Raw genomic sequence first — 24,848 nt, 5'->3', positions numbered from 1 at the left:
GCACAAAATCTGGTTCCCAGCAGAATGAAACAGACCCCTTAGCCGTGGGTCTGGCTGCGGTGATTCCTCTGAGAATATAAATTCCGGCGCACGCAGTGACCATGAGGGGCTATTGCCCCACGTATGATATTGAGAATCCACAAAAGATTGATCAGAGTTTATCTTGTTCATCAAAGATGCGTTTAGGTATTTGCAGATAATCAGAATTTAAAATCAGTCTATTAAAACTTCTCTCCATGTCCCATTTCTTCCCCCCACCGCCTTTAATTGGCGTATCAAAGTGAAAGTGTAAGTGAAAAACCTACAGAACTCGGATCTCTTGTGAATTTCTAAACCAAAAAATGGTAGCACTGTGATCTTGGAGGCCATGGAAGCCCTCAGTGTTAGATGATGGTTCTGGCTCCTGTACCACTGATTTGCATCCCTGGGTAGAGAGGGTACTGGGTGGGTAGAAAGATGAGCCCCTAGAGTGGCTGAAGGGACCAAAGAGGAATAATCTAATGGTGTCCTGAAAAGCCAGTGTCTGAAATGCAAGTTGGGAAAGTGCAGAAATCCCCCTTCAAAGTCAGAAGAATTTGGAAGCGATTAAAAAGGATTGGAGTTTCATGGGAAACCGTATTTCACTTGTACACGGATCAGGAGTCAGCAAACTGTGGCCTGTGGACCAATTCCAGCTGCAGCAGGCTCACGATGGTTTTTGCATTTTTAAATGGTTGAAAAAAAATCAAAAGAAGAAGAATATTTCCTGACATATGAATATTGTGTGAATTCAAATTTCAGTGTCCATAAATAAAGTTTATTGGAACCCAGCCAGGTTCATTCATTTTTATGTTGTCCCTGGCTGCTTTTGTGTTACATGGCAGTGCTGAATAATTGCAGCAGAGACGATGTGGCCTGCAAGCCTAAAATATTTATTATCCAGTCTTTCCAGAAAAAGTGCGATGCCTGACCAGACAATTGTATTTATTTCTCATCCTGCAATCTGTTTACAAGCAGAAACCGAGGAGAAAATCATTGTTATAATACATGTTTTGGGAGGGACATGGGTGGGTGGAAGTGGGTAGGCGGAGCGGAAGCTTAATTTCTGATTTTTCACTGTCACCGCATGACCAGCCCTGGGCTGTGCCTCCACTTTTGAAGGATATTGTCAGAGCCAGCAACCCACATTCATTTTAGCAGCTGCGTCTCGAACACGAGGTGGAGAAAATACACCTCCAGACCAGCCTCACATACCAGTCTGCAAAGTGATTCTCAAAAGCCTGTGGGCGTGGTTTGCACCACACACTGTGACCATCACTGCCGCAGCCCCCGGGTCAGCAAACTTTTCCTGTGAAGAGCCAGCTGGTGTTCTGAGCTCTGCAGACCACACGGTCTCTGTTGCAGCAATTCAGCTCTGTTGCTGTAATGAATGCAACCATAGATAATACATCAACAGATCAGCCAGGCCACGCCCTAAGAAACCTTGACTTGTGCACACTGAAACCTGAATTTCATAATTTTCACATGTGATAAAATATTGTTTATTGCTCTTTTGAGTTCTTTCAACCATTGAAAAATAAAAACTCTTTTTAGCTTGCTGTCCATACAAAAATATTCAGTGAACTGGTGTGATTTGACCTATAGGCCATAGTTTGCTGAACCCTGGTCATAGGGATGGTTTATGTTTTTGTTTTTGTTTTTTTTCATGAAAGATGAATTTCAGAAGAAAATATCACATTTTAATTGTAGTCATTGTGGATTTTACAGTGGAAGGCAAATCTGTATTTATGTGTGGCTGTTTTTCTGCCTTAGTGTGACTGTTTTCCTCGCTATCGCTTTTGAAATCTAGAATATTCTTTATTGCATCTCTTTCTCTGTCATTGTGACAGTCACTTTGTCATTCATTCATTCAGTATATATTTACTAAGCGTTTGGGGTTCCCCGATGGCTTAGTGGTAAAGAATCCACCTGCAGTGTAGGAGATGCAGGTTTGATCCCTGGGTCAGAAAGATCCCCTGGAGGAAGAAATGGCAACCCAATCCAGTATTCTTGCCTGGCACAGATGAGCCTGGCAGACTACAGTTCACTGGGTCACAAAGAGTCATAACACGATTAAGTACACACACATTCAAGTGCTTTCTGTGTGACAGGCAGGGGCTAAGCGAATTGTTGGGGAAGGGTTGATGCTAAGATACACCTGGTCCCTGCCCCCAGGGAGCGTTCTGTTGTGCTGGGATGAGGTCAGTAATGCTCAATAAGTGCTTGGAAGATCACAGTGTGCATTGAAGGTGTGAACTTGAGCATTTGTGTCCATGGCTCCCATGGTACGTGCTTTAAGCTGATGTCTGTTCCCCAGGAAGTAGAATGGCAGTTCATGATATGCTAGCAACATCTGGCACTGAGTGTAGTGATGGCAGAAACTCCTCCAGAAATCAGTCCACGGATAGAGGTGGAAATTATCAAGGCCAATTGGAAATCTTCCTTTGTCCCTTTTCCTCAGTTGAGCTTTTCTGGAAAAGGTGACTACGTTATGGCCCATACAGCGTGGCTGCTTTTAGACTTTGGGAATTAGAAGAGGGAAATCTTAATGCTTTATCAGAAAGTGATAAGTAAATTAAAAATCGTGCCTGATGGAAGCCTTGTCTGAATGACTAGTGAAATTGTGCAGCAGCTTGCATAGGAAAAAACAACCCCCAGAGTAAAATGGCGAGTGGGAGGTACCTTCCTGCTCTGTATTGTTTTTCCAGTTACAGACAGGAAACATCAAGTGTGTTTTCAAGCATGGAACACTGGACACAAGGAAGGCTCAGACAAAGCAGGAAAAAAAAAAACCAACCCTCATATGCAAAGAGTTTAGGTCTGTGTAGCAAAATGCTTGATTGAAAACAATCCGATTTAGCAAGTATTATTTTTATAATTGAATCACTTTGTCTTGATAAATTCAGTCTCAGTAAAACTAAGTTTCTTTGGCTTAGGTAAATGGCTTTTAAATGGGGACCTTGGCCAGTACTCTGAATGCTAATCGCCAAACTCTTTTAGGGCAAAAATTCCACATCTGTGGTAAAGATGAATGTTCCAAAGCCCTTCAGCATAGAAAGGGCCGAGTCTTGGACTGGTCACAGTGATGAGGGAGGTCAGGTTATTTGGACCACATATGGGAGGAGGTGGAAACATTGGTGGTTCCCTAAAGTTAAGATGGGGATAGCACCGTCCATCGGGGAGTTTCTGTGAGAGGGAGGCATCCTACTTTGTATATTACATTCTACAGTTGTGATTTAGAAGTAATCTTTCAGGGGGTTCAGGATGGGGAACACGTGTGCACCCGTGGCAGATTCATGTTGATGTATGGCAAAACCAATACAATATTGTAAAGTAATTAGCCTCCAATTAAAATAAATAAATTTATATTAAAAAAACTTAAAAAAATAGAAGTAATCTTTCCTAGATAACCCATATTCATGGATTGGAAGAATTAGTATTGTTAAAATTCTATACTACTCAAAGCAATCCAAAGATTCAGTATAGTCCCATCAAAATTCCAATGGCATTTTTCACAGAAATAGAAAAAAAAAATGCTAAAATTCATATGGAACCACAAAAGACCTTGAAATAGCTGAAGTATTACTGAGCAAGAACAAAGCTAGAGGCATCACATTTCCTGATTTCAAACTATATTATGAAGCTACAGTAATCAAAGCAGTATGACACTGGGGTAAGAACACACACATAGACCAATAGACCAAAATAAAGAGCCCAAAAATAAACCCACACATATACAGTTAACTAATCTTTGACAAGGGCACCAGGAATGCACAGTAGGGAAATGATAGTCTGTTTGAAATGCTGTTGGGAAATACACATATCCATATGCAAAAATATTAAACTGGACTCCTACCTTACACCACTCACAAAAGTTAACTTGAAATGGATTAAAGACTTAAATACAAGACCTGAAACCATAGAGGTCCTAGAAGAAAATAAGGGGAAAGCTACTTGATATTGGTCTTGGAAATAATTGCATATATATAACACTGAAAACACTGGCAACAAAACTGAAAATAAACAAGTGGGACTACATCAAATTAAAACACTTCAGCCCAGCTAAGGAAACAATCTACAAAATGGGAAGGCAACTTTTGGAATGAGAGAAAATATTTGCAAACCATCTATCTGATAAGGAGTTCAGTTCAGTTCAGTCGCTCAGTCGTGTCCGACTCTTTGTGACCCCATGAATCGCAGCACACCAGGCCTCCCTGTCCATCTCCAACTCCCAGAGTTCACTCAGACTCACGTCCATCGAGTCAGTGATGCCATCCAGCCATCTCATCCTCTGTCGTCCCCTTCTCCTCCTGCCCCCAATCCCTCCCAGCATCAGAGTCTTTTCCAATGAGTCAATTCTTCGCATGAGGTGGCCAAAGTACTGGAGTTTCAGCTTTAGCATCATTCTTTCCAAAGAAATCCCAGGGCTGATCTCCTTCACAGTGGACTGGTGATAAGGAGTTAGTATCATATATATATCATGTATTTTATGAGTTTGCAAATTGCATTGATGCAATAGCCAAAAAAAAAAAACCAACAACAACAAATAACCTGATTAAAAAATGGTCAAAAGATCTAAACAGACATTTATCCAATGAAGACATTTTTCCATGTGGCCAAAATGTAACTGAAACCCTTTTACACTGTTGGTGGTGTAAATTGGTATAGCCGTTAAAGAAAACAGTATGGAGGTTCCTCAAAAAAAGAACTACCATATGATCCAGGAATCCTATTTCTGGGTGTATATCGGAAAGAAGTGAAATCAGTATTTCTAAGAGATAGTTACACGTCCATGGTCATTGAAGCATAGTTACAATAACTAAGGTGTAAAAACAAAGTGTCCATCAGTGATGGATGAATAGATAAAGAAGTTGCATACACACAGGCACACAGGAGCATTATTCAGGCATGAGAAAGAAGGAAATTGGGAAATCCTGCCATTTGCAACACGTGGATGAACCAGAAGGACCTTATGCTAAGTGAAATAAACCAGAGAAAGACCAATACTGTATGATCTCAATTATATGTGAAGTCTTAAATAAAGTTGAACTCAAAGAAACAGAGTGGTGGTTACCAGGGAATGGGGCATCAGGGAAATGGTGGGGATACTAGTCAGAAGGTCAGATCAGATCAGATCAGATCAGTCACTCAGTCGTGTCCGACTCTTTGCGACCCCATGAATCGCAGCACGCCAGGCCTCCCTGTCCATCACCAACTCCCGGAGTTCACTCAGACTCACATCCATCGAGTCAGTGATACCATCCAGCCATCTCATCCTCTGTCGTCCCCTTCTCCTCCTGCCCCCAATCCCTCCCAGCATCAGAGTCTTTTCCAATGAGTCAACTCTTCACATGAGGCGGCCAAAGTACTGGAGTTTTCAGCTTTAGCATCATTCCTTCCAAAGAAATCCCAGGGCTGATCTCCTTCACAATGGACTGGTTGGATCTCCTTGCAGTCCAAGGGACTCTCAAGAGTCTTCTCCAACACCACAGTTCAAAAGCATCAATTCTTCAGCGCTCAGCCTTCTTCACAGTCCAACTCTCACATCCATACATGACCACAGAAAAAACCATAGCCTTGACTAGACGAAACTTTGTTGGCAAAGTAATGTCTCTGCTTTTGAATATGCTATCTAGGTTGGTCATAACTTTCCTTCCAAGGAGTAAGCGCCTTTTAATTTCATGGCTGCAGTCACCATCTGTAGTGATTTTGGAGCCCAGAAAACTAAAGTCTGACACTATTTCCACTGTTTTCCCATCTATTTCCCATGAAGTGATGGGACCGGATGCCATGATCTTCGTTTTCTGAATGTTGAGCTTTAAGCCAACTTTTTCACTCTCCACTTTCACTTTCATCAAGAGGCTTTTGAGTTCCTCTTCACTTTCTGCCATAAGGGTGGTGTCATCTGCATATCTGAGGTTATTGATATTTCTCCCGGCAATCTTGATTCCAGCTTGTGTTTCTTCCAAGTCCAGCGTTTCTCATGATGTACTCTGCATAGAAGTTAAATAAACAGGGTGACAATATACAGCCTTGACGAACTCCTTTTCCTATTTGGAACCAGTCTGTTGTTCCATGTCCAGTTCTAACTGTTGCTTCCTGACCTGCATACAGATTTCTCAATAGGCAGGTCAGGTGGTCTGGTATTCCCATCTCTTGAAGAATTTTCCACAGTTTATTGTGATCCACACAGTCAAACACTTTGGCATAGTCAATAAAGCAGAAATAGGAACTCTCTTGCCTTTTCCATGATCCAGCGGATGTTGGCAATTTGATCTCTGGTTCCTCTGCCTTTTCTAAAACCAGCTTGCACATCAGGAAGTTCACGGTTCACATATTGCTGAAGCCTGGCTTGGAGATTTTTGAGCATTAGTTTACTAGCATGTGAAATGAGTGCAATTGTGCAGTAGTTTGAGCATTCTTCAATTACAAGATGAATAAATTCTGGGGCTCTCACTCAGTTGGTAAAGAATCTGCCTGCAATGCGGGAGACCTGGGTTCGATCCCTGGATTGGGAAGATCTCCTGGAGAAGGGAAAGGCTACCCACTCCAGTATTCTGGCCTGCAGAATTCCATGGACTATATAGTCCATGGGGTCGCAAAGAGTCAGACATGAGTGAGTGACTTTCACCTTCACTACAGCATGGTGACTATACTTAATAATACATACTTGACATCTGCGGAGAGTGGATCTCAAGCATTTTCACAACTATAAAAAAAGGTAATGGGATGTGTTCATTAACCTGATGGTGGTAATCACTTCGCAATGTGTGTGTAAATCAAATCATCACATTGTATACTTTAAATATATGGAGTTCTGTCAATTATGTAAAGCTAGGGGGGAAATAATCTTTCCTGATTATAGGCAATTTAAATTAATTTCATTGAACACAAAAATCTGATTCAGAAGATGCACTGGATCTCTTTCTTTTTTTTTTTTTTTTTTAAATTTTATTTTATTTTTAAACTTTACATAACTGTATTAGTTTTGCCAAATATCAAAATGAATCCGCCACAGGTATACATGTGTTCCCCATCCTGAACCCTCCTCCCTCCTCCCTCCCCATTCCATCCCTCTGGGTCGTCCCAGTGCACCAGCCCCAAGCATCCAGTATCGTGCATCGAACCTGGACTGGCAACTCATTTCATACATGATATTTTACATGTTTCAATGCCATTCTCCCAAATCTTCCCACCCTCTCCCTCTCCCACAGAGTCCATAAGACTGTTCTATACATCAGTGTCTGTTTTGCTGTCTCGTACACAGGGTTATTGTTACCATCTTTCTAAATTCCATATATATGCGTTAGTATACTGTATTGGTGTTTTTCTTTCTGGCGTACTTCACTCTGTATAATAGGCTCCAGTTTCATCCACCTCATTAGAACTGATTCAAATGTATTCTTTTTAATGGCTGAATAATACTCCATTGTGTATATGTACCACAGCTTTCTTATCCATTCATCTGCTGATGGACATCCAGGTTGCTTCCATGTCCTGGCTATTATAAACAGTGCTGCGATGAACATTGGGGTACACGTGTCTCTTTCCCTTCTGGTTTCCTCAGTGTGTATGCCCAGCAGTGGGATTGCTGGATCATAAGGCAGGTCTATTTCCAGTTTTTTAAGGAATCTCCACACTGTTCTCCATAGTGGCTGTACTAGTTTGCATTCCCACCAACAGTGTAAGAGGGTTCCCTTTTCTCCACACCCTCTCCAGCATTTATTACTTGTAGACTTTTGGATCGCAGCCATTCTGACTGGTGTGAAATGGTACCTCAAGTTAGCTTCATCAGTGTGGTATACCGAGTGTCCACAAAGCAGGAAAACAGAGAATAAACTCATCTTTAAGCTGTCTGTTAACATTTTCACGTAGTATGTTCCGTGTGTTTTTCAGTCTGTAGATACTTTGCAAGTCAAGTGCCTCTAAATTTACAGGAAAGGATCACAGTTGTCAGTTTGAAGAAAGAACCCCGATCTGCCTTGTATTTCAGATGCTCTCATGTCTGTGTCCTGTTGCTCGTTTGTACAGATGGACAGTGGGACCCATCGCTTTACAGTCCTGCTCCACTTAAGTTTATGCATTGCTTGAAACCATATCAAGCGTGCGGCTGAAAAAAGTAACGAACTATTGTTACTTTTTAACTGTTTTAAAAAGTGCTATTTTTTTTTTAATTTGTTGTAATTTTAAAAGTCAAATAACAAGAAAAGGCTTATGCACAAATTACAGTGGATTCTCTCCTCACTCACTGCACTTTCCCATTTGAGCTTCCCTCACTCAAGAGGCAACTGCTTTCAAATTTGTGCTGTTTATTTTGGCATTAACTCCTATCTATATTTATAGATAATATATATAAACCACTGTCTTTTGAGTTATCAAGTTTAGGTATTATTTATTGACTTCCTGTTATGATAAATGAGGGTTTAGGGCTCTCTACTTCTGCTTTCCCATCCTTCCAATACAGTTACACTACAACTTTTGCATATATTGCTATTTGATATATATAATACTATGTTCAATCAGTTATTTGCATCAAAGCATAGAAGTAAACTAGGACTGTCTTGCCAATAGACTTTTGATTTTTCTGAAGTTAATTCTTGCTTTCTTTTTACATTAGCTTTATTTTCTTTGTGGCTATAGCAGTGCTATGCTCATATAGCTGACTCTCAAAAAAAAAACAACCCTGATGTGTATTATGTGTATTTGTTTGTATTGTATTTGATTTTTTTTTTAAATTCATTTCAAGTTACCAATGTGAGGTCACTGAACAAGCAGCAGGGACAAGATGCACGGTTTATTCTCTCAAACCACTGAGCTGTTACTAACTCTCTCATACCTACTAAACACCCGCATTGGAATTTTATCTTATTAATTATTTTTTAAATTGAAGTATTCTTATTGCCAAATTCAGACTTAAATTAAAGAAAGTAGGGAAAACCACTAGACCATTCAGGTATGACCTAAATCAAATCCCTTATGATTATACAGTGGAAGTGAGAAATAGATTTAAGGGTCTAGATCTGATAGATAGAGTGCCTGATGAACTATGGAATGAGGTTCGTGACATTGTACAGGAGACAGGGATCAAGACCATTCCCATGGAAAAGAAATGCAAAAGAGCAAAATGGCTGTCTGGGGAGGCCTTACAAATAGCTGTGAAAAGAAGAGAAGTGAAAAGCAAAGGAGAAAAGGAAAGATACAAACATCTGAATGCAGAGTTCCAAAGAATAGCAAGAAGAGATAAGAAAGCCTTCTTCAGCGATCAATGCAAAGAAATAGAGGAAAACAACAGAATGGGAAAGACTAGGGATCTCTTCAAGAAAATCAGAGATATCAAAGGAACATTTCATGCAAAGATGGGCTCTATAAAGGACAGAAATGGTATGGACCTAACAGAAGCAGAAGATATTAAGAAGAGATGGCAAGATTACACAGAAGAACTGTACAAAAAAGATCTTCACGACCCAGATAATCACGATGCTGTGATCACTGACCTAGAGCCAGACATCCTGGAATGTGAAGTCAAGTGGGCCTTAGAAAGCATCACTACGAACAAAGCTAGTGGAGGTGATGGAATTCCAGTTGAGCTCTTTCAAATCCTGAAAGATGATGCTGTGAAAGTGCTGCACTCAATATGCCAGCAAATTTGGAAAACTCAGCAGTGGCCACAGGACTGGAAAAGGTCAGTTTCCATTCCAATTCCAAAGAAAGGCAATGCCAAAGAATGCTCAAACTACCGCACAATTGCACTCATCTCACACGCTAGTAAAGTAATGCTCAAAATTCTCCAAGCCAGGCTTCAGTAATACGTGAACCACAAAATTCCAAATTTTCAAGCTGGTTTTAGAAAAGGCAGAGGAACCAGAGATCAAATTGCCAACATCCGCTGGATCATGGAAAAGGCAAGAGAGTTCCTATTTCTGCTTTATTGACTATGCCAAAGTGTTTGACTGTGTGGATCACAATAAACTGTGGAAAATTCTTCAAGAGATGGGAATACCAGACCACCTGACCTGCCTATTGAGAAATCTGTATGCAGGTCAGGAAGCAACAGTTAGAACTGGACATGGAACAACAGACTGGTTCCAAATAGGAAAAGGAGTTCGTCAAGGCTGTATATTGTCACCCTGTTTATTTAACTTCTATGCAGAGTACATCATGAGAAACGCTGGACTGGAAGAAACACAAGCTGGAATCAAGATTGCCGGGAGAAATCTCAATAACCTCAGATATGCAGATGACACCACCCTTATGGCAGAAAGTGTAGAGGAACTCAAAAGCCTCTTGATGAAAGTGAAAGTGGAGAGTGAAAAAGTTGGCTTAAAGCTCAACATTCAGAAAACGAAGATCATGGCATCCGGTCCCATCACTTCATGGGAAATAGATGGGGAAACGGTGGAAACAATGTCCGACTTTATTTTTCTGGGCTCCAAAATCACTACAGATGGTGACTGCAGCCATGAAATTAAAAGGCGCTTACTCCTTGGAAGGAAAGTTATGACCAACCTAGATAGCATATTGAAAAGCAGAGACATTACTTTGCCAACAAAGGTTCATCTAGTCAAGGCTATGGTTTTTCCTGTGGTCGTGTATGGATGTGAGAGTTGGACTGTGAAGAAGGCTGAGCGCTGAAGAACTGATGCTTTTGAACTGTGGTGTTGGAGAAGACTCTTGAGAGTCCCTTGGACTGCAAGGAGATCCAACCAGTCCATTGTGAAGGAGATCAGCCCTGGGATTTCTTTGGAAGGAATGATGCTAAAGCTGAAAACTCCAGTACTTTGGCCACGTCATGTGAAGAGTTGACTCATTGGAAAAGACTCTGATGCTGGGAGGGATTGGGGGCAGGAGGAGAAGGGGACGACAGAGGATGAGATGGCTGGATGGTATCACTGACTCGATGGACGTGAGTCTCAGTGAACTCTGGGAGTTGGTGATGGACAGGGAGGCCTGGCGTGCTGCGATTCATGGGGTTGCAAAGAGTCGGACATGACTGAGTGACTGATCTGATCTGATCTGATCTGATAGTTGCTTTACAATGTTGTGCTAATTTCTGGTGTACAGCAAAGTGATTTAGTTACACATGCATACATATATATTTTTTTCATATTCTTTTCCATTATGGTTTATTATGAGATATTGAGTATCATTCCCTGTGCCATGCAGTATGACCTTATTGTTTATCTGTTTTATTTATAGTAGTTTTTATCTGTTAATTCCAAACTTCTACTAACTTATCCCTCATCTCAGCTTCCCTTTCTGTAACCATAAGTTTGTTTTTCATGTCTGTGAGTCTGTTTCTGTTTTGTAAATAGGTTCATTTGTATCATATTCTAGATTCCATATATATTGATATCATATGATATTTGTCTTTCTCTGACTTACTTAAGTTGGTATGATAATCTTCAGGTACATCTGTTTTGCTGCAAGTGACATTATTTCATTCTTTTTTATGGCTGAGTAATATTCCATTGTGTGTGTGTGTGTGTGTGTGTGTGTGTGTGTGTGTGTGTGTGTATACACATACCACATCGTCTTTATCTGTTCATCTGTCAACACTTACGTTGCTTCTGTATCTTGCCTATTGTAAATAGTGCTGCAGTGAATATTGGAGTCCATATATCTTTTTGAGTTATAATTTTGTTTGGAATATAAGCCCAAGAATGGAGTTGCCGGGTCATACAATAACTCTACGTTTAGTTTTTTTTAAGGAGGAAACTCCATACTGTTTTCCATGGTGACTGCACCAACGTACATTCCTACCAACAGTATAATTAACCTGTGTGGCTCAGCTGGTAAAGAATCCTCCTGCAATGCAGGAGACCTGGGTTCCATCCAGGTTTGATCCCTTAGAGAAGGGAATGGCTACCCATTCCAGTATTCAGGCCTGGAGAATTCCATGGACTGTATAGTCCATGTGGTCACAAAGAGTCAGACATGACTGAGCAAATTTAACTTCACTTCACCAACAGTACAGGAGGGTTCCCTTTTTCCCATAATCTCTCCCACATAAATTATTTATAGGCTTTTTACTTCTGGCCATTCTGACCAGTGAAGTGTACTACACTGTCATTTTGATTTGTATTTCTCTAATAATTAGCAATGTTGAGCCTCTTTTCATGTGCTCATTGGCCATCTGTACCACAATGGGAGGTTTAAAATTAAGTTTTCCTCTTCTATTTTTAAAATTTTGTTTCATAAGTAGACATATACGCTCTGAATCTTCTCTTTTGAGCTTATGAATATTTTAATAGGCCTTGGGACTTTTCTCTGCACATACTTATACTTACAGAAGGAGATAGCATGCTCTCAGAGTCGTCCAGGGCCCTATCCAGAACTCTGGGTTCTGGCCAGTGAAGACAAATGAAAGCTGCATTGTCTTGAGGTGGTATTTTGCTCGAGGAGTGGCAAGGCTGGGATGAATGGTGAAGCTATGGTGGTCTCATGCCAGGTTTGTCCCTGCTCGGCCGACTCACAGGCTTCTCTCCGAGGCCACTTGCTTGAGATCATAGTCAGCTGGGGTCCTGCTCCACTTCCCTAACTGGCATGACTACCTATGTTTGGCGCTTCAGCAATGCCTGGCACCATGCGTGCCAAGCGAGGGCTAGGATGACGTATTTTGGCCGGCTGCTTCCAGAACTCGTTCATAGAGTTGAGTTGGCCTCTTTGGGAACCTGGGGCCTTGGCCTGATCTCCAGGCTCTGCTCCTCTGGACCTGGGAGGATTGAATCAGGTCAGAGTTCTAGTTTCCTGCAGAAACCACAAGTGAGCCTCTCCTGTAGGCATCTCCAGGTTAACTGGGGCACTGCTGTTGATGACTGATATTGGAGCTCTCCGTGCCAACGGCTGGGTTTCGCTTGATGTGCCATCTCCCAAGCGTGGGATTGGGGGTGTGGGCCACCATCCTTCTTGCATCTAGTGCCCTTCTGAGCCTAGCAGTGTTTTGCGGTCATTCTTGGGGGTCCCACCGGTTTTTCTGGCCAGATACCTTCTCCTTCTCTTGTGTTGGTTCATGGGCAAGACCAAGGTCATGCAGCCTTCCATTCGGCAGTGTATCTTATAAAAAGGCTTCAAATTTTCTGATTCATCAATGGTCTTGCCTCCTCCCTCCTACAGTGTGATCAGAACTGAATTTTTTTTTTTTTTTTTCATTTTCCTTTAAAAATGTCCCAGTTTGTTTCAATGGGAATTTGGTAGGGATGTTAAATGACTGGGCTTAAATCACTATTTGAACCAGAAGTCCAGAATGTAGTGATTTGTAGTGATTCTGGCTATACCAACAATGCTGCTGTTTTGGACTGCAGAGAAAAATCTTCTTGGAAAAAGATGGTGGTCTGGCACGTGAGGTTCCAGCAGCTCACATTCTCTGCTGATTGTCAGCTGCTGTATCAGTCCTCTAGAAAGGTCAGCAGGAGTTCTGAAGCATAGATAAGGATGAAAATATTTTGTCTCTTTTGAAAGTAAAGATGAGATAGCTGAAGGAAGGAAGACTTAAGTGTTGTTACCCTGTGTGTACGATTGCATAACCTTTCTGGATCTGTGGCACACTTGTTTGCTGTGAAACTCAGAAGTGATCATTTTAAGAACTGAAGTTTAATTTTTTCCAGAGCAGTCTTTTCTCAAAGTGTGGTCTACAGGCCTCCTGCCAGGGAATTCTGGGCAGGGAGGGGCTTGTTACAAATTCAGGATCTCACTACAATTCTGGACTATGGCATTTTAAGGCCACACCTCCTCCCCCACCCCCCCTTGCTGGGTCTGTGCATGCCCAAGTTTGAGAACCACTGATCTCAATCATTTGGTCTTGAGGGTTGCTAGTTTCTGCAAACTTTCATTTGTTTGTTTCTTTGTGGCTTTGCTAAAGTCGCCCTCTAATATAAAAACTGGTAAAAATCCCCCCTTGTGATCATTCATTTCTACCTGTTGTGTTTTAAACTCCAGAATACTAATTACTCAGTTTCATGGGTTGCTTTTTATTTCCAGACGTCTAACTCTGAACTTTGAATTTTTCCCACAGGGCCGAGAAAACAGAAGTCCTCAGTGAAGATCTGTTACAGGTAACAAAAGAAAGACTTTTTAAAGTGCTCCATTTAAATAAGAACAACAACAACAAAAAAGCCCATAGGTAGAAAAAACCAAACAAATCAAAAAACCCATAGGGGAGAACTGAACCTTATGGTTCTTTGTTTTGGGGGGATTTTTCCCGAAACAGAATTAGCATGATTAGCATGGTTTTGAGCAGGAAAAGAAAAGCAGTTGAGTTGCACGGTGATAAAAGGGGATCTGAAACTTTGGTGTCATGTTATGAAGTTCAGATGGGGCTAGTCCCCAGTTCAAGTGCCAGGTGTTGGGGTGGGGACAGGGGGCGGAGCCTGGCTGGGTCGTCTGGGCAGTTGGCACCGTGGCCTGGTCACAGGTCCCTGCAGGCCGCTGTGCAGTGCCCTTGATGCAACAGGCCCCACCAGCTGCAGCAGTGACCCCACTAGCTCCAACAGAGTTTGGATTTTTTGCTCCATTTTATGCTTCTTTTCCCCCAAACTGAGCTAAATTGGGTCCTGCAGGACTCAGAGTCTCAGTGACAGTGACCAGGTCTCTCAAAACCACCCAGGGGCTCTAGGGTGGCCTCCAATGGCTAGGCCAGAGTTTCCTCTTTGTACAGGAAGGGGCGTTTCCTGCCACAGACCTTAATTACAGCTACTCCATGCCATCTCTCAGTAGGCTTCCCTAACTGTGGGGCTGGGCATTTCTCCCAGGAGGGCTGGGACCCTTATATACACATCACTTCACCCAACCCCCCTTGATCCCCACCCACACTGAATACTTCGAGAAAGACAGGACCCCTTCCACATGCAGGTTTTGTTAAGACTTCTCCACCTGTCTCCTAGCCTCTTATTTTCATAACCTGCCTCAGGTGTGCTCCAAGGAGTCCCTGGAGACCAGAGATCTGCTCCCAGATGGCTTTCTGTCTCTTCCCGTGGAGAGAAGGAGCTGCATAATTTAGAAAAACACCGCCTGTGCTCTGCTCCCACCCCATGCCAAAACAGTCTCCTAAATTATGATAGTCTTCTGCAGGTAGAAGATTTTAAGAGCACTTTTTTTTTTTCTATTTTTAAGGACTAGAAATTTTTATCAAGGACTAGGTTTTTTAAAAAAGATTTATTAAAGAACTATAATCTTTAAAAAATGTTTTAATTGAGGTATAGTTGATGTACAATATTATAGTTTAGGGCTTCCCAGGTGGCTCAGATGGTAAATAATCTGGAAACCCGGATTCGATCCCTGGGTCAGGAAACTCCCCTGGAGAAGAGAATGGCTACCCACCCCATTATTTTTGCCTGGAAAATACCATGGACAGAGGAGCCTGGCGGGCTACAGTCCATGGGGTCACAAAGAGTTGGACACGACTGAGCGACTAACACACACATATTGTAGCTTAAGAATCAGATTCTTAACACTATTTCCCCACTAACTTTAATCAGATATTTCAAATCCATTTTCAGACTTTTAGAAATATTGTTTGTTCCAGTTCCACTAGGTTTTCCTGTGAACATTCTCATTCCCACATCTCATGTCAGTAATTTCATCCCAAAGTCCTGAGGAGAGACCAGAGCTCTTGCTGGCAGGTGGAGGATTGCAGAGATCATACGGGACTCAGACAGTGACTGTCTGTTCTTGTCTCTTTGCTCAAACACCCACTGGGGCCTGAGGAGTTTGCTAGTTTCTATAAATCCTTATTATTTTTTTTTTAATTTATTAAAGTTTAGTTGATTTGCAGGGTTGTATTAATTTCTGCTGTACAGCACAATGATTCAGTTATAGCTATCTATATATCCTTTTTCCTATTCTTTTCCATTGCGGTTTATCACAGGATATAGGAACTCCTTATAACACAGATACTCCACGTCTGCAGCAGTTGTTTTCCTGCTCTTATTTCTGTGATCTTTAGCCATGAAGAAGGCGTGTCGTGATTCAAAGTGCTGAGTCTGGTGACCAGCCACCTGTATTCCATGCCAGGTCTGCCCCTAACTAGTTGGGTGCCCTCAAGAATTCTCTGAACCTCCCTCTGCCTCAGTGTCCACTTCTCTAGAAGAAAGGTAATCGACATGTCACGCCGTAGGGCTGTTAGGAGGGGCTCATGGGTTAAACGTGGTCAGCCCTGGGGGCAGAGCCTGGCGCATAGTAAGGGGTAAATATTAGTGACTTGTTGATACGATTGCCACTTTCACAAGCCACGGAAGTTATTTTGTTTCTGGTGTGAGACTTCCCTTAATTTGCTCTTTCTCCTGCCTCTTTTCTTAGATCTCAGTTAGAGCAGTTCAAGAGGCCGCCCTTTTATCTTGTTTGTATGGAGTTTCTCCAAGAGGCTGCCAACCCCAGGAGGGCAAGAACCACAAATTATTTACTGTTGTTTTTCCAATACCGTGTACAGGGACTCAGTATATACTTGTTCCTTCAACACATACTACCTTCCATTCATGGGCCAGGCAGTGATCAAAGCACTCGGGATAAATCAGTGAACATAAGAGACCAAGGCCCTGTCGTTGTGGACTTGATAAAAGTGAAGTCACTCAGTCATGTCTGACTCTTTGCGACCCCGTGGACTGTAGCCCACAAGGCTCCTATGTCCATGGAGTTCTCCAGACAAGAATCCTGGAGTGGGTAGCCATTCCCTTCTCCAGGGGATCTTCCCGACCCACAGATCCAACCTGGGTCTCCTGCACTGCAGGTGAATTCTTTACTGTCTGAGTCATCAAGGAATTCTAGAGGAAATTGGGGCTTCCTTCTCAGCTCAGTCAGTAAAGAATCTGCCTCCAATGCAGGAGACCTGGGTTCAGTTCCTGGGTTGGGAAGAACTCCTGGAGACGGAAATGGCAACCCACCCTGTTATTCTTGCCTGGAGAATCCCATGGACAGAGGAGCCTGGCAGGCTACAGTCCACGGGGTCGCAAAAATCGGACACGACTTAGCGACTAAACCACCACCGGTGGAAAATGGAATCAAGTAAAAATGGAGTTTTCTGGGTTCCCCCCGTCCCTGCTTTTATGGCCAATGGAGAATATGTATTAATTTTCCAATGCCTTACAATCAGGTCATTATAAAATTTGGGGCAAGTGATGTGGCATCTGGTCCTAAATAAATGAGGCTGCAGATCAGGGTCCTGGGAGGGGCCCCCAGTCTGAAGAAGGGCTGCTTGAGAAGGAGGCCCAAAACCATCTCTTTGGGTAAAATATTTTGGGGTAAAAATGTATTCTGCTTGAAATCTGTTGATTTTTCTTTAAAATAGAAAGCATCCCTAAGGGCCTGCCCTCATTCTTAATGAGTCATCAGAATACACATTTTTGGCATTCCTTCCTGTAAAAAGCAGCTCTCTTTGCCATAAACAGCCATATCCCAGCAATAATATTTTGGGAAGCCAATGATGATGAGTGGGCCCCAGGAGTCAGAGTTTCTTACTGTTGGCTGTCCATTTTGCTTTAGAGGTTTGATCTAAAACAATAAATAAATAAAGGCAAAAACACCCCCACCCTCCTCCATCCCAAGCCCAATAAGGAACAATAAGGAATAATTTTGAAAACACTGATCTCAAGTATCAGTTGCGGAGCACATCTTTTGACTCTTCTGTCTGATGTACTGCGTGTGGAGGACTCCATTGCCACAATCTAGAGAAAGCTGAATGTCCCCGCGGCTTTCCCACTGGGCAGTGGGCCTGGACTGGCCTCAGCTTGTTCATCTGCAGTATTGCTGGTTGGACCCAGGACTTTGCTGGTGCTGTAGTGTGTGGCTTGGCCACCACTCATCAAAGAGCAAGCTCTAGTCAGGACTGTCCCCTCCTCCTGCACATGGAGTCAGCCTTTAAGGGATCTGAAGCTTCACTGCAAAACCAGGGGCCATTTTGGCCTCTGGGAGAGTATTTGACAATATTCAGGGGCAGTTTGGTTGTCAGAAAGGGGGCAGTTGGGTGCTACCGGCGTCTAGTGAGTGGAAGCCAGAGATGATGCTAAACACACCGATAATGCACTAGACAGCTGCCCCTAGCCCAGAATTATCCAGTCCAGCTGCCAGTAGTGAGAAGTCCTGGTGTAGGTGCATGGGAACCTTTTCCATTTACACCTGAGAGCTGAAAAATTCTATGGCAGGACACTTTTCCCTGCCTACATGCAAACACTGCAGGAGAGGAGGCTGAGCTGGTTCCTGAGCCCTGCCAACCACTCATCTGTCTTTGTGTTTTCAGATTGAGCGGCGCCTGGACACAGTGCGCTCCATGTGTCACCATTCCCACAAGCGTCTCATGGCCTGCTTCCAGGGCCAGCATGGCACCGACGCAGAGAGGAGACACGTGAGTACCCGGTGGGACTCGGAGCCCCGATTCTCGTGTCCCTGAGAAGCTTCTTGCTCTTTATCAGTCGATTTTTCCCAAGTAGCATCAGAAGGTTTGGCTGCAGACATGAACCTTGTATCGCCATTCACGCTCGTGACTCGTGCCTGACCGTAGCATTCTTTCATGCTTCCCTGAGCTGAAGGCCCTGCTCACACTGAATTCTCTCCAGGTGCTTTTAGAGGTTGAAAGTGAAAGTGAAAGTCACTCACTCGTGTCTGACTCTTTGCAACCCCCTGGACTATACAGTGCATGGAATTCTCCAGGCCAGAATACTGGAGTGGGTAGCCTTTCCCTTCTCCAGGGGATCTTCCCAACCCAGGGATTGAACCCAGGTCTGCCACATTGCAGGCAGATTCTTTACCAGCTGAGCCACAAGGGAAGCCCTTTAGAGACTGTACCATCAATTAGAAATCCTTTGACAGCAGAAAGCTGAAAGCCTCTCTTGAATTATCTGAGAAAGTAGAATTAACTGACTTACTCATAAGTCCAGTAGTTGGGATGACTGCAGGTAGGGCTTGGTCTAGCTTTTCAGTGATGTAACCAGGACCCCAGTTTCTTTCCTTCTCTCCTCTTAGCTATTTCAGTGTCTGCTTTATCCCTCATGGTGCAGGCTGGCTACCAGCAGCTTCCATGGGCTGCCTGCTTCTTTGTGCATGTCCAACTGAAGTAGAGAGCATGTCTTCTAGTAGTGTCCTTAATGGAGTGAGGAAACTTCTTTTTTCCCAATCCATTGGCAGGTAGAAGTCCCTTCCCATTGCATTGATGTGCGTTGGGTCACATTCTCCATTTCTGAACAACCTCCTCCCAACCCCCACCAGTTACGGTGGGTGGGGGTGAGTTTGGGTGAGGAGACGGACGTGCTGGTTAGCTTAAGTTAATCACGGCTCATCCCAGAGTTTGGGCTGTGGTCTTACCTCCAGCTTGTAGGCTCCATCAAAACCAGAATAGATCCTCAGCAGGACTCAGGATGCTGTTATAGGCAGGAGGAAGGATGGGCTCTAGGAAACAATCCGACGTCTACTCCAGGGTACGTTTGCTCAAAGCATCCCAGTCCCCGTATCACTTGAGCAGAGCACAGCAGCTTTGTTCATCAGGCGGTTGCCTCCTTAGTGTACAGGTTCCCAGCCTGTGAGCATACTCTGACCCTTAGAAGCCCATGTAACTCTAAAGTGGGAGTTTTAATGGCTTTTAGGGAAGCTATGATTTCCCATATTGTTTTATTTGTCAGTAGATGTTGCATAAGAATTGGTGGCAGATGATCTGTGTCATCTCCTCTGATATTTCCTACACATGTTTCTGGCCAGCTTGCCATCAGAACCAGGCCCAACCCACTGGTCCTGCTGCCACTATTCCTTCATATTTTCTTGCCATGGCCTCTGCTCTGCTCCCCTGTTAATAACATTCTCTAAGGGTCTTCCATTCATCTCCTTATTCTCGCCTTCATACTCCTTGGGGCCCCTCCTCTCCTCATGGCTCCTAACTAGTGTGTTTATTCAGGTACTTGTAAACCATGTTGTCTTTTTTTTTTTTTTTTAATTAAACTTTTGATTTTGTACTGGAGTATAGCTGATTAACAATGTTGTGATAGATTCAGGTAGACAGCAAAGGGACTCGGCCATACATATACATGTATCCATTCTACCCCAAACTCACCTCCCATCCAGGCGGCTGTATAACATTGAGCAGAGTTCCTGGTGCTCTACAAGTAGGACCTTGTTGGCACTTGTAAACCATCTTCAATCAGCAAAATACTGCCTCCCCTGGTTATCTATTTTAGCATGCATAACCTAGTCTTCCTTCTGTGTTGACTTGTGAATCCCATGCACCCTACTATGCAGACCAGGTTATCTTATTCTCCTGCTTGTCTTATCCTCTCCCTCCCATAGCTGCTTGATTTGCAAGTCCTGTGATTCTGTCTGACTATGTCTTGAATTCCTCACTTCTACTCCATCTTTACCACCTTTGCCTAAATGTAAGACCCAGTTACCTGTCATATGGACTGTTCAGTCACTTCTTGAGCTACATTGTCTGCCTTTAATTGCCTTCTTTTTCTAGCCTTTCTTCAGTGTGATCACCAGAGTTGGTTTCCTCAAATACAAATTGATCCTGGACTTCCCTGGCGGTCCAGGGGTTAAGACTCTGCACTTCCAGTGCAGAGGGCACAGGTTCAATCCCTGGTCAGGAAACTAAGAGCCCACATTCCATGCAGAGAGGCCAAAAAAACAAATACAAACAACAAAAGTTGATCCTGTTATCCTTCTGCATGATTTAATATTTTATAGATTACACTCCACTTAAAATTGTTATAAAATATTGGCCATTTTCTCTGTGCTGTACAAAATATCCTAAAGTCCAGGCTCTTTAGAGGACTTGTGTGTTCAGTCACTCAGTTGTGTCCATCTCTTTGAGACCCTATGAAGTGTAGCCCACCAGGCTTCTCTGCCCCTGGGATTATCCAAACAAGAATACTGGAGTGTGTTGCCATTTCCTTCTCCAGGGGATCTTCCTGACCCAGGGATTAAACCTGCACCTCCTGTATTGCAGGAAGATTCTTTACCACTGAGCCACGTGGGGAAGATGACTTGAGCCCATCATAATCTGATCAAATTTTCCTTATCAGTCTCAGTATTTCCTGCTTCCTCCCATTCATGCTATAGGTCATTGTCCTTCACACAGAGCTGTCTTCTTGTTCCTTTGGTCTACTTTGAGACACAGCCCAGGACCAAGAATGGACACCAGAGGAGGAGAGGGGTAGTTAAGGGAGGCTTCCTGGAGGAGGCAGTGGCCTAGCTGTAAAGGAGAGAGAGTGTCAGGTGATGGGCCTCTTCAGGCAGCAGGAGCAAAGGTGTATCACCCTCATTTCTGAAACCTAATGTCTTAGCCTTTGTTTTCCAACCTCAAATCAAAGTGCCCAAGACAGGCTCTGAGAATGTCTACAGTCTTCACATGGGAAGAGGAGTCACCATGGAAATGACAGGTGATAGGTGGCCATCAGATGTCAGTCATGTTGAGAAAATCACAGCAGCCTCTCAGGCTTGAGGAAATACCAGAGGAGCCTCCCCCAGGCCCCATCGAAAGCTTACATGCTTGGAGAGAGGCAAGAATTGGAGGGAAGAGAGACGTAGCAGGTGGCCTTCTCAACCCAAACTTCTCAGCTTATATTGTGGGTCATACATGTTAGATCTGAAATTATTTTTGTGTACCTGGCATGCCTTTTGTAAATTAGGACGCCCTCAGCCATCTCTGTGGAGGCGTCTGATGTGAGTAGACAGCATCTTCATTAATCAGCTCAAGTGTCCAATGAGCGGAATATCTGTAATCTGGACATTAGGAAACAGGATTGTTGTGCTTGGGAGTCAGGGCATGGAAACCACAGCTTAGTTACAGCTGGGTACTTGAATGATACTTGTCAAAATAAACTCTTCTCTTTATGATTTGTTTCCCCATAGACCTCCATCTAGAGTTGCACAAAGTATATTTCTCTTCCTTATTGCATTGAGCATACATTAAGTTCCCTTAGAAAGGCAGCATCACCAAAACATATGAATTATCCTCTGTTGTGATCCAAGTGTACTGCCCATTTTCTTATAGCTTCCTAGTCTAGAAAGGTGGAAGCCAGAAGCGTCTCCTGTGGGGCAGATAAAGCCTGTTGTTTGTTTATTTGAAAATAACCTGACAGGCAAGGGAGATGGATAAATATATTTGTTGTTATTTATTTTTATTTATTTTTTATATTATTTTGTTTTATTTTTGCTGTACCATGCCGCATGTGGGAACTTAGTTCCCTGACCAGGGATCGAACCCATGACCTCTGCATGGAAGTGCACTGGACGGCCAGGGAAGTCCCCATTGTTATTTATTTTTTAATTTAAATGTGCCATTTTGAATGGGCTGTCCATTTACATGGTCAAAATCCATAATATTCAAGTGAACGTAACATGATGTTTCTCCCAGCTCTGTTCCCTGGGCCCCCAGTGCCCCTCTCCAGGACCACCAGTAGTAGGAGTTTCTTGTATAGCCTTCCAGAGAAATTCTATAAGTATATCGAGTGGACCCGTTTGAAAGCAGGAAAGGCAGGTGCCGTGCGTGAGGTTGAGGCAGAGCTATGCCACGGCAAGGTGAACCCTGGGTTTTAAACATGAGTGCTGTTCCTACTTGGAAGGCGAAATGACATGGGGTGCTGCAGCATTGAAAGCAATTTTTGTTAGCAGGTTATGGTGTTATGACCAACCTGCGTGCAGCTGTCCTGGCATCTTCTGCCCATATTCTGAGATGAACCACCAGCCAGGTGTGGACAGACTCTGAACCAGGGCTCAGGCCATCAGCACTAAGGTCTGGCTCCGTGCCCTCACCGGGGTGCCTGGTCAGGCCACGTAAGCGCCCTGGGCTTCCCATTTCCCAGCCGCACTATGCAAACATTAATCAGATGACCCTTACGGTCATTTCTAGCTGAAAAAGCAATCTCTGATAGGAACAGGAATGGTTTTATGCTTAAAAACCTTAAAAATCTCTTTTGGATATTTAGCTTGGTATTTTCAAATTTTTAATGGAAGCAAAATCTTTATGATTACAGCCAATGTAAGAGCCAGTTTAAGAATGAGTATTCTAGCAGTTTTTGAAATTTGAGCACTTCATGGCATTTATTTGCCATGATAATCAGAGGGCATGATCTGTGTCTTACGTCCCATGTCCCTAGTGCATGGGACATAGTATGCTCTTGATTAATCAGTAATTATAGTAATGGCAACAACAACAGTAATAATAGCAGCTTACATCTACTAAGTACTTACCATGTGGGGGGTTGCTTGACCTTGACATCTCTCCTTTAGTCAACAGACAGCCCTAGGACCCTTGTACTGTTAGCCCTAATTTCCAGGCATGAGGAAACGAACACAGAGGTTAAGTCAGACAATTGATACCTTTGAGACCAGAATCTAAACCTAAACAAGTATCTCTTACCTGTGCGGTGTACCTGGAGGAGAAACCAATGACTGATGATCTGACGCAGGTAATTAAGAATGGGTGTCAACTCTAATGAAAAAAACAAAACCCCATTGTCTTCTGCCTTCCAGAAAAAACTCCCTCTGACAGCTCTCGCTCAGAATATGCAGGAAGCATCAACTCAGCTAGAAGACTCTCTCCTGGGGTAAGAATTGACTGCTATCAGAAAGAGCCGAGCGCCCTGTGGGTTGGTGGAAGTGGGTGGCTGGGGGGCGGCCTCCTGTGTGACCAGAGGGACTGTGAGCATGATGGCATGGCCCATCTGCCAGGGGAACGGCTCAGGCCCCAGGGGAGGCCCCTGGGATGCTAGAGAGTCTCTTTTAATAGAAGCAGGGATCAATGCTACAGAGGGCGGATGATGAAGTAATTGATAGGTCAATGTTTATTCTGCTGAGCCTGGATATAAAGAACTCAGTCCCTTCCATGGTTCAGGTATTGACTCAGATTTGTAGGCCCTGACCAGTCCCTTCCAATCCTTAAGAGTCACTTCTTTAAAGATGATCACCGTAATGTCAGTGGAGGCCTTCTCAAAATAGGGCCTTTGCTGAATTATGTGGCTCTTTCTTTTTTTTTTTTTTTTTACAGTGATCATGTATTATATAGTTTTAAAATCTAATAGTAAAGCTGTTTTCATTGTAAAAGGGAAGGCTGGCCTTTCCTTCCACCTGCTTCTCTATGAGGCTAGTGTCCTTGGGTCCTGTCAGCTCTCTCTCCTGCTATCAGACAGGCCCTCCTTTCCCAGCTGGGTATGACCTTTGGAGTTTTCAGCCCATTTCCAGGGTCTGCCATGCTCTGCGCCCTGTAGTTCTCTGTTGTTCTTCGACGGGCACTGCCTAGGCCGTGAAGACAGAAAACAAATACAGTATAATGAACTTTACTATTATTTTCTAGCAGACAAAAAACAAAATAGTATAATGAACTTGATGTATGTTTTAAACGATTTTCAGAGTGCTTTTGAGAATTCTTGGTCGTCCCCTGATCCAAGGACCTAACCTTTCAGTGAGTTGCCACCTCACTGTTTACACACATCCCACCCGTGCACACACACAGTGTACCCGAGATAGTCTTGTTCATTTTAGAGAACAAGCCTGTGGACTCACGCCCTAATAAATTTATAACATTTTTAAGGCTCTATTGTGTAGCGCCCTAAGGTGTTCCCATCATGGGGAGTGCGGAGCTGGCTCAGTGTGGGCTTTGGGGGCCAGATTTAATGGATGTACATGTGTTGTCGGGGTATCTTGTTTTTAAAGGAAGATGCTGGAGACGTGTGGCGATGCTGAGAATCAGCTGGCTCTGGAACTCTCTCAGCACGAAGTCTTTGTCGAGAAGGAGATTGTGGACCCTCTGTATGGCATCGCAGAGGTGGGGGCTTCGGTGGGGGCTGGACGGGGAAGGTTCACTTGTATCTGAAATTTTAACAATCAGTGCTTTTGACATTTATGCTTCTTTTTGGAAA

At 43.4% G+C, this 24,848-nt stretch overlaps 1 protein-coding gene across 4 annotated transcripts in view; it reads left to right on the top strand.

Annotated features, from left to right (window-relative positions):
* ARHGAP17 (Rho GTPase activating protein 17) overlaps positions 1-24,848 on the top strand; it is a 101,724-nt gene that overhangs the window by 32,211 nt on the left and 44,665 nt on the right. For all 4 annotated transcript variants that reach the window (XM_055562386.1, XM_055562383.1, XM_055562385.1 and 1 more), the window contains exons 2-5: positions 14,030-14,069; positions 18,245-18,349; positions 23,464-23,537; positions 24,643-24,754. In XM_055562386.1, the coding sequence (XP_055418361.1) occupies positions 14,030-14,069; positions 18,245-18,349; positions 23,464-23,537; positions 24,643-24,754 (331 nt within the window). The remainder of the gene's footprint in view (positions 1-14,029; positions 14,070-18,244; positions 18,350-23,463; positions 23,538-24,642; positions 24,755-24,848) is intronic.

Source organism: Bubalus kerabau, chromosome 23 (genome assembly GCF_029407905.1).
Source record: "Bubalus kerabau isolate K-KA32 ecotype Philippines breed swamp buffalo chromosome 23, PCC_UOA_SB_1v2, whole genome shotgun sequence".
NCBI lineage: Eukaryota > Metazoa > Chordata > Mammalia > Artiodactyla > Bovidae > Bubalus > Bubalus kerabau.
This window is presented reverse-complemented; position numbering and strand designations above follow the sequence as displayed.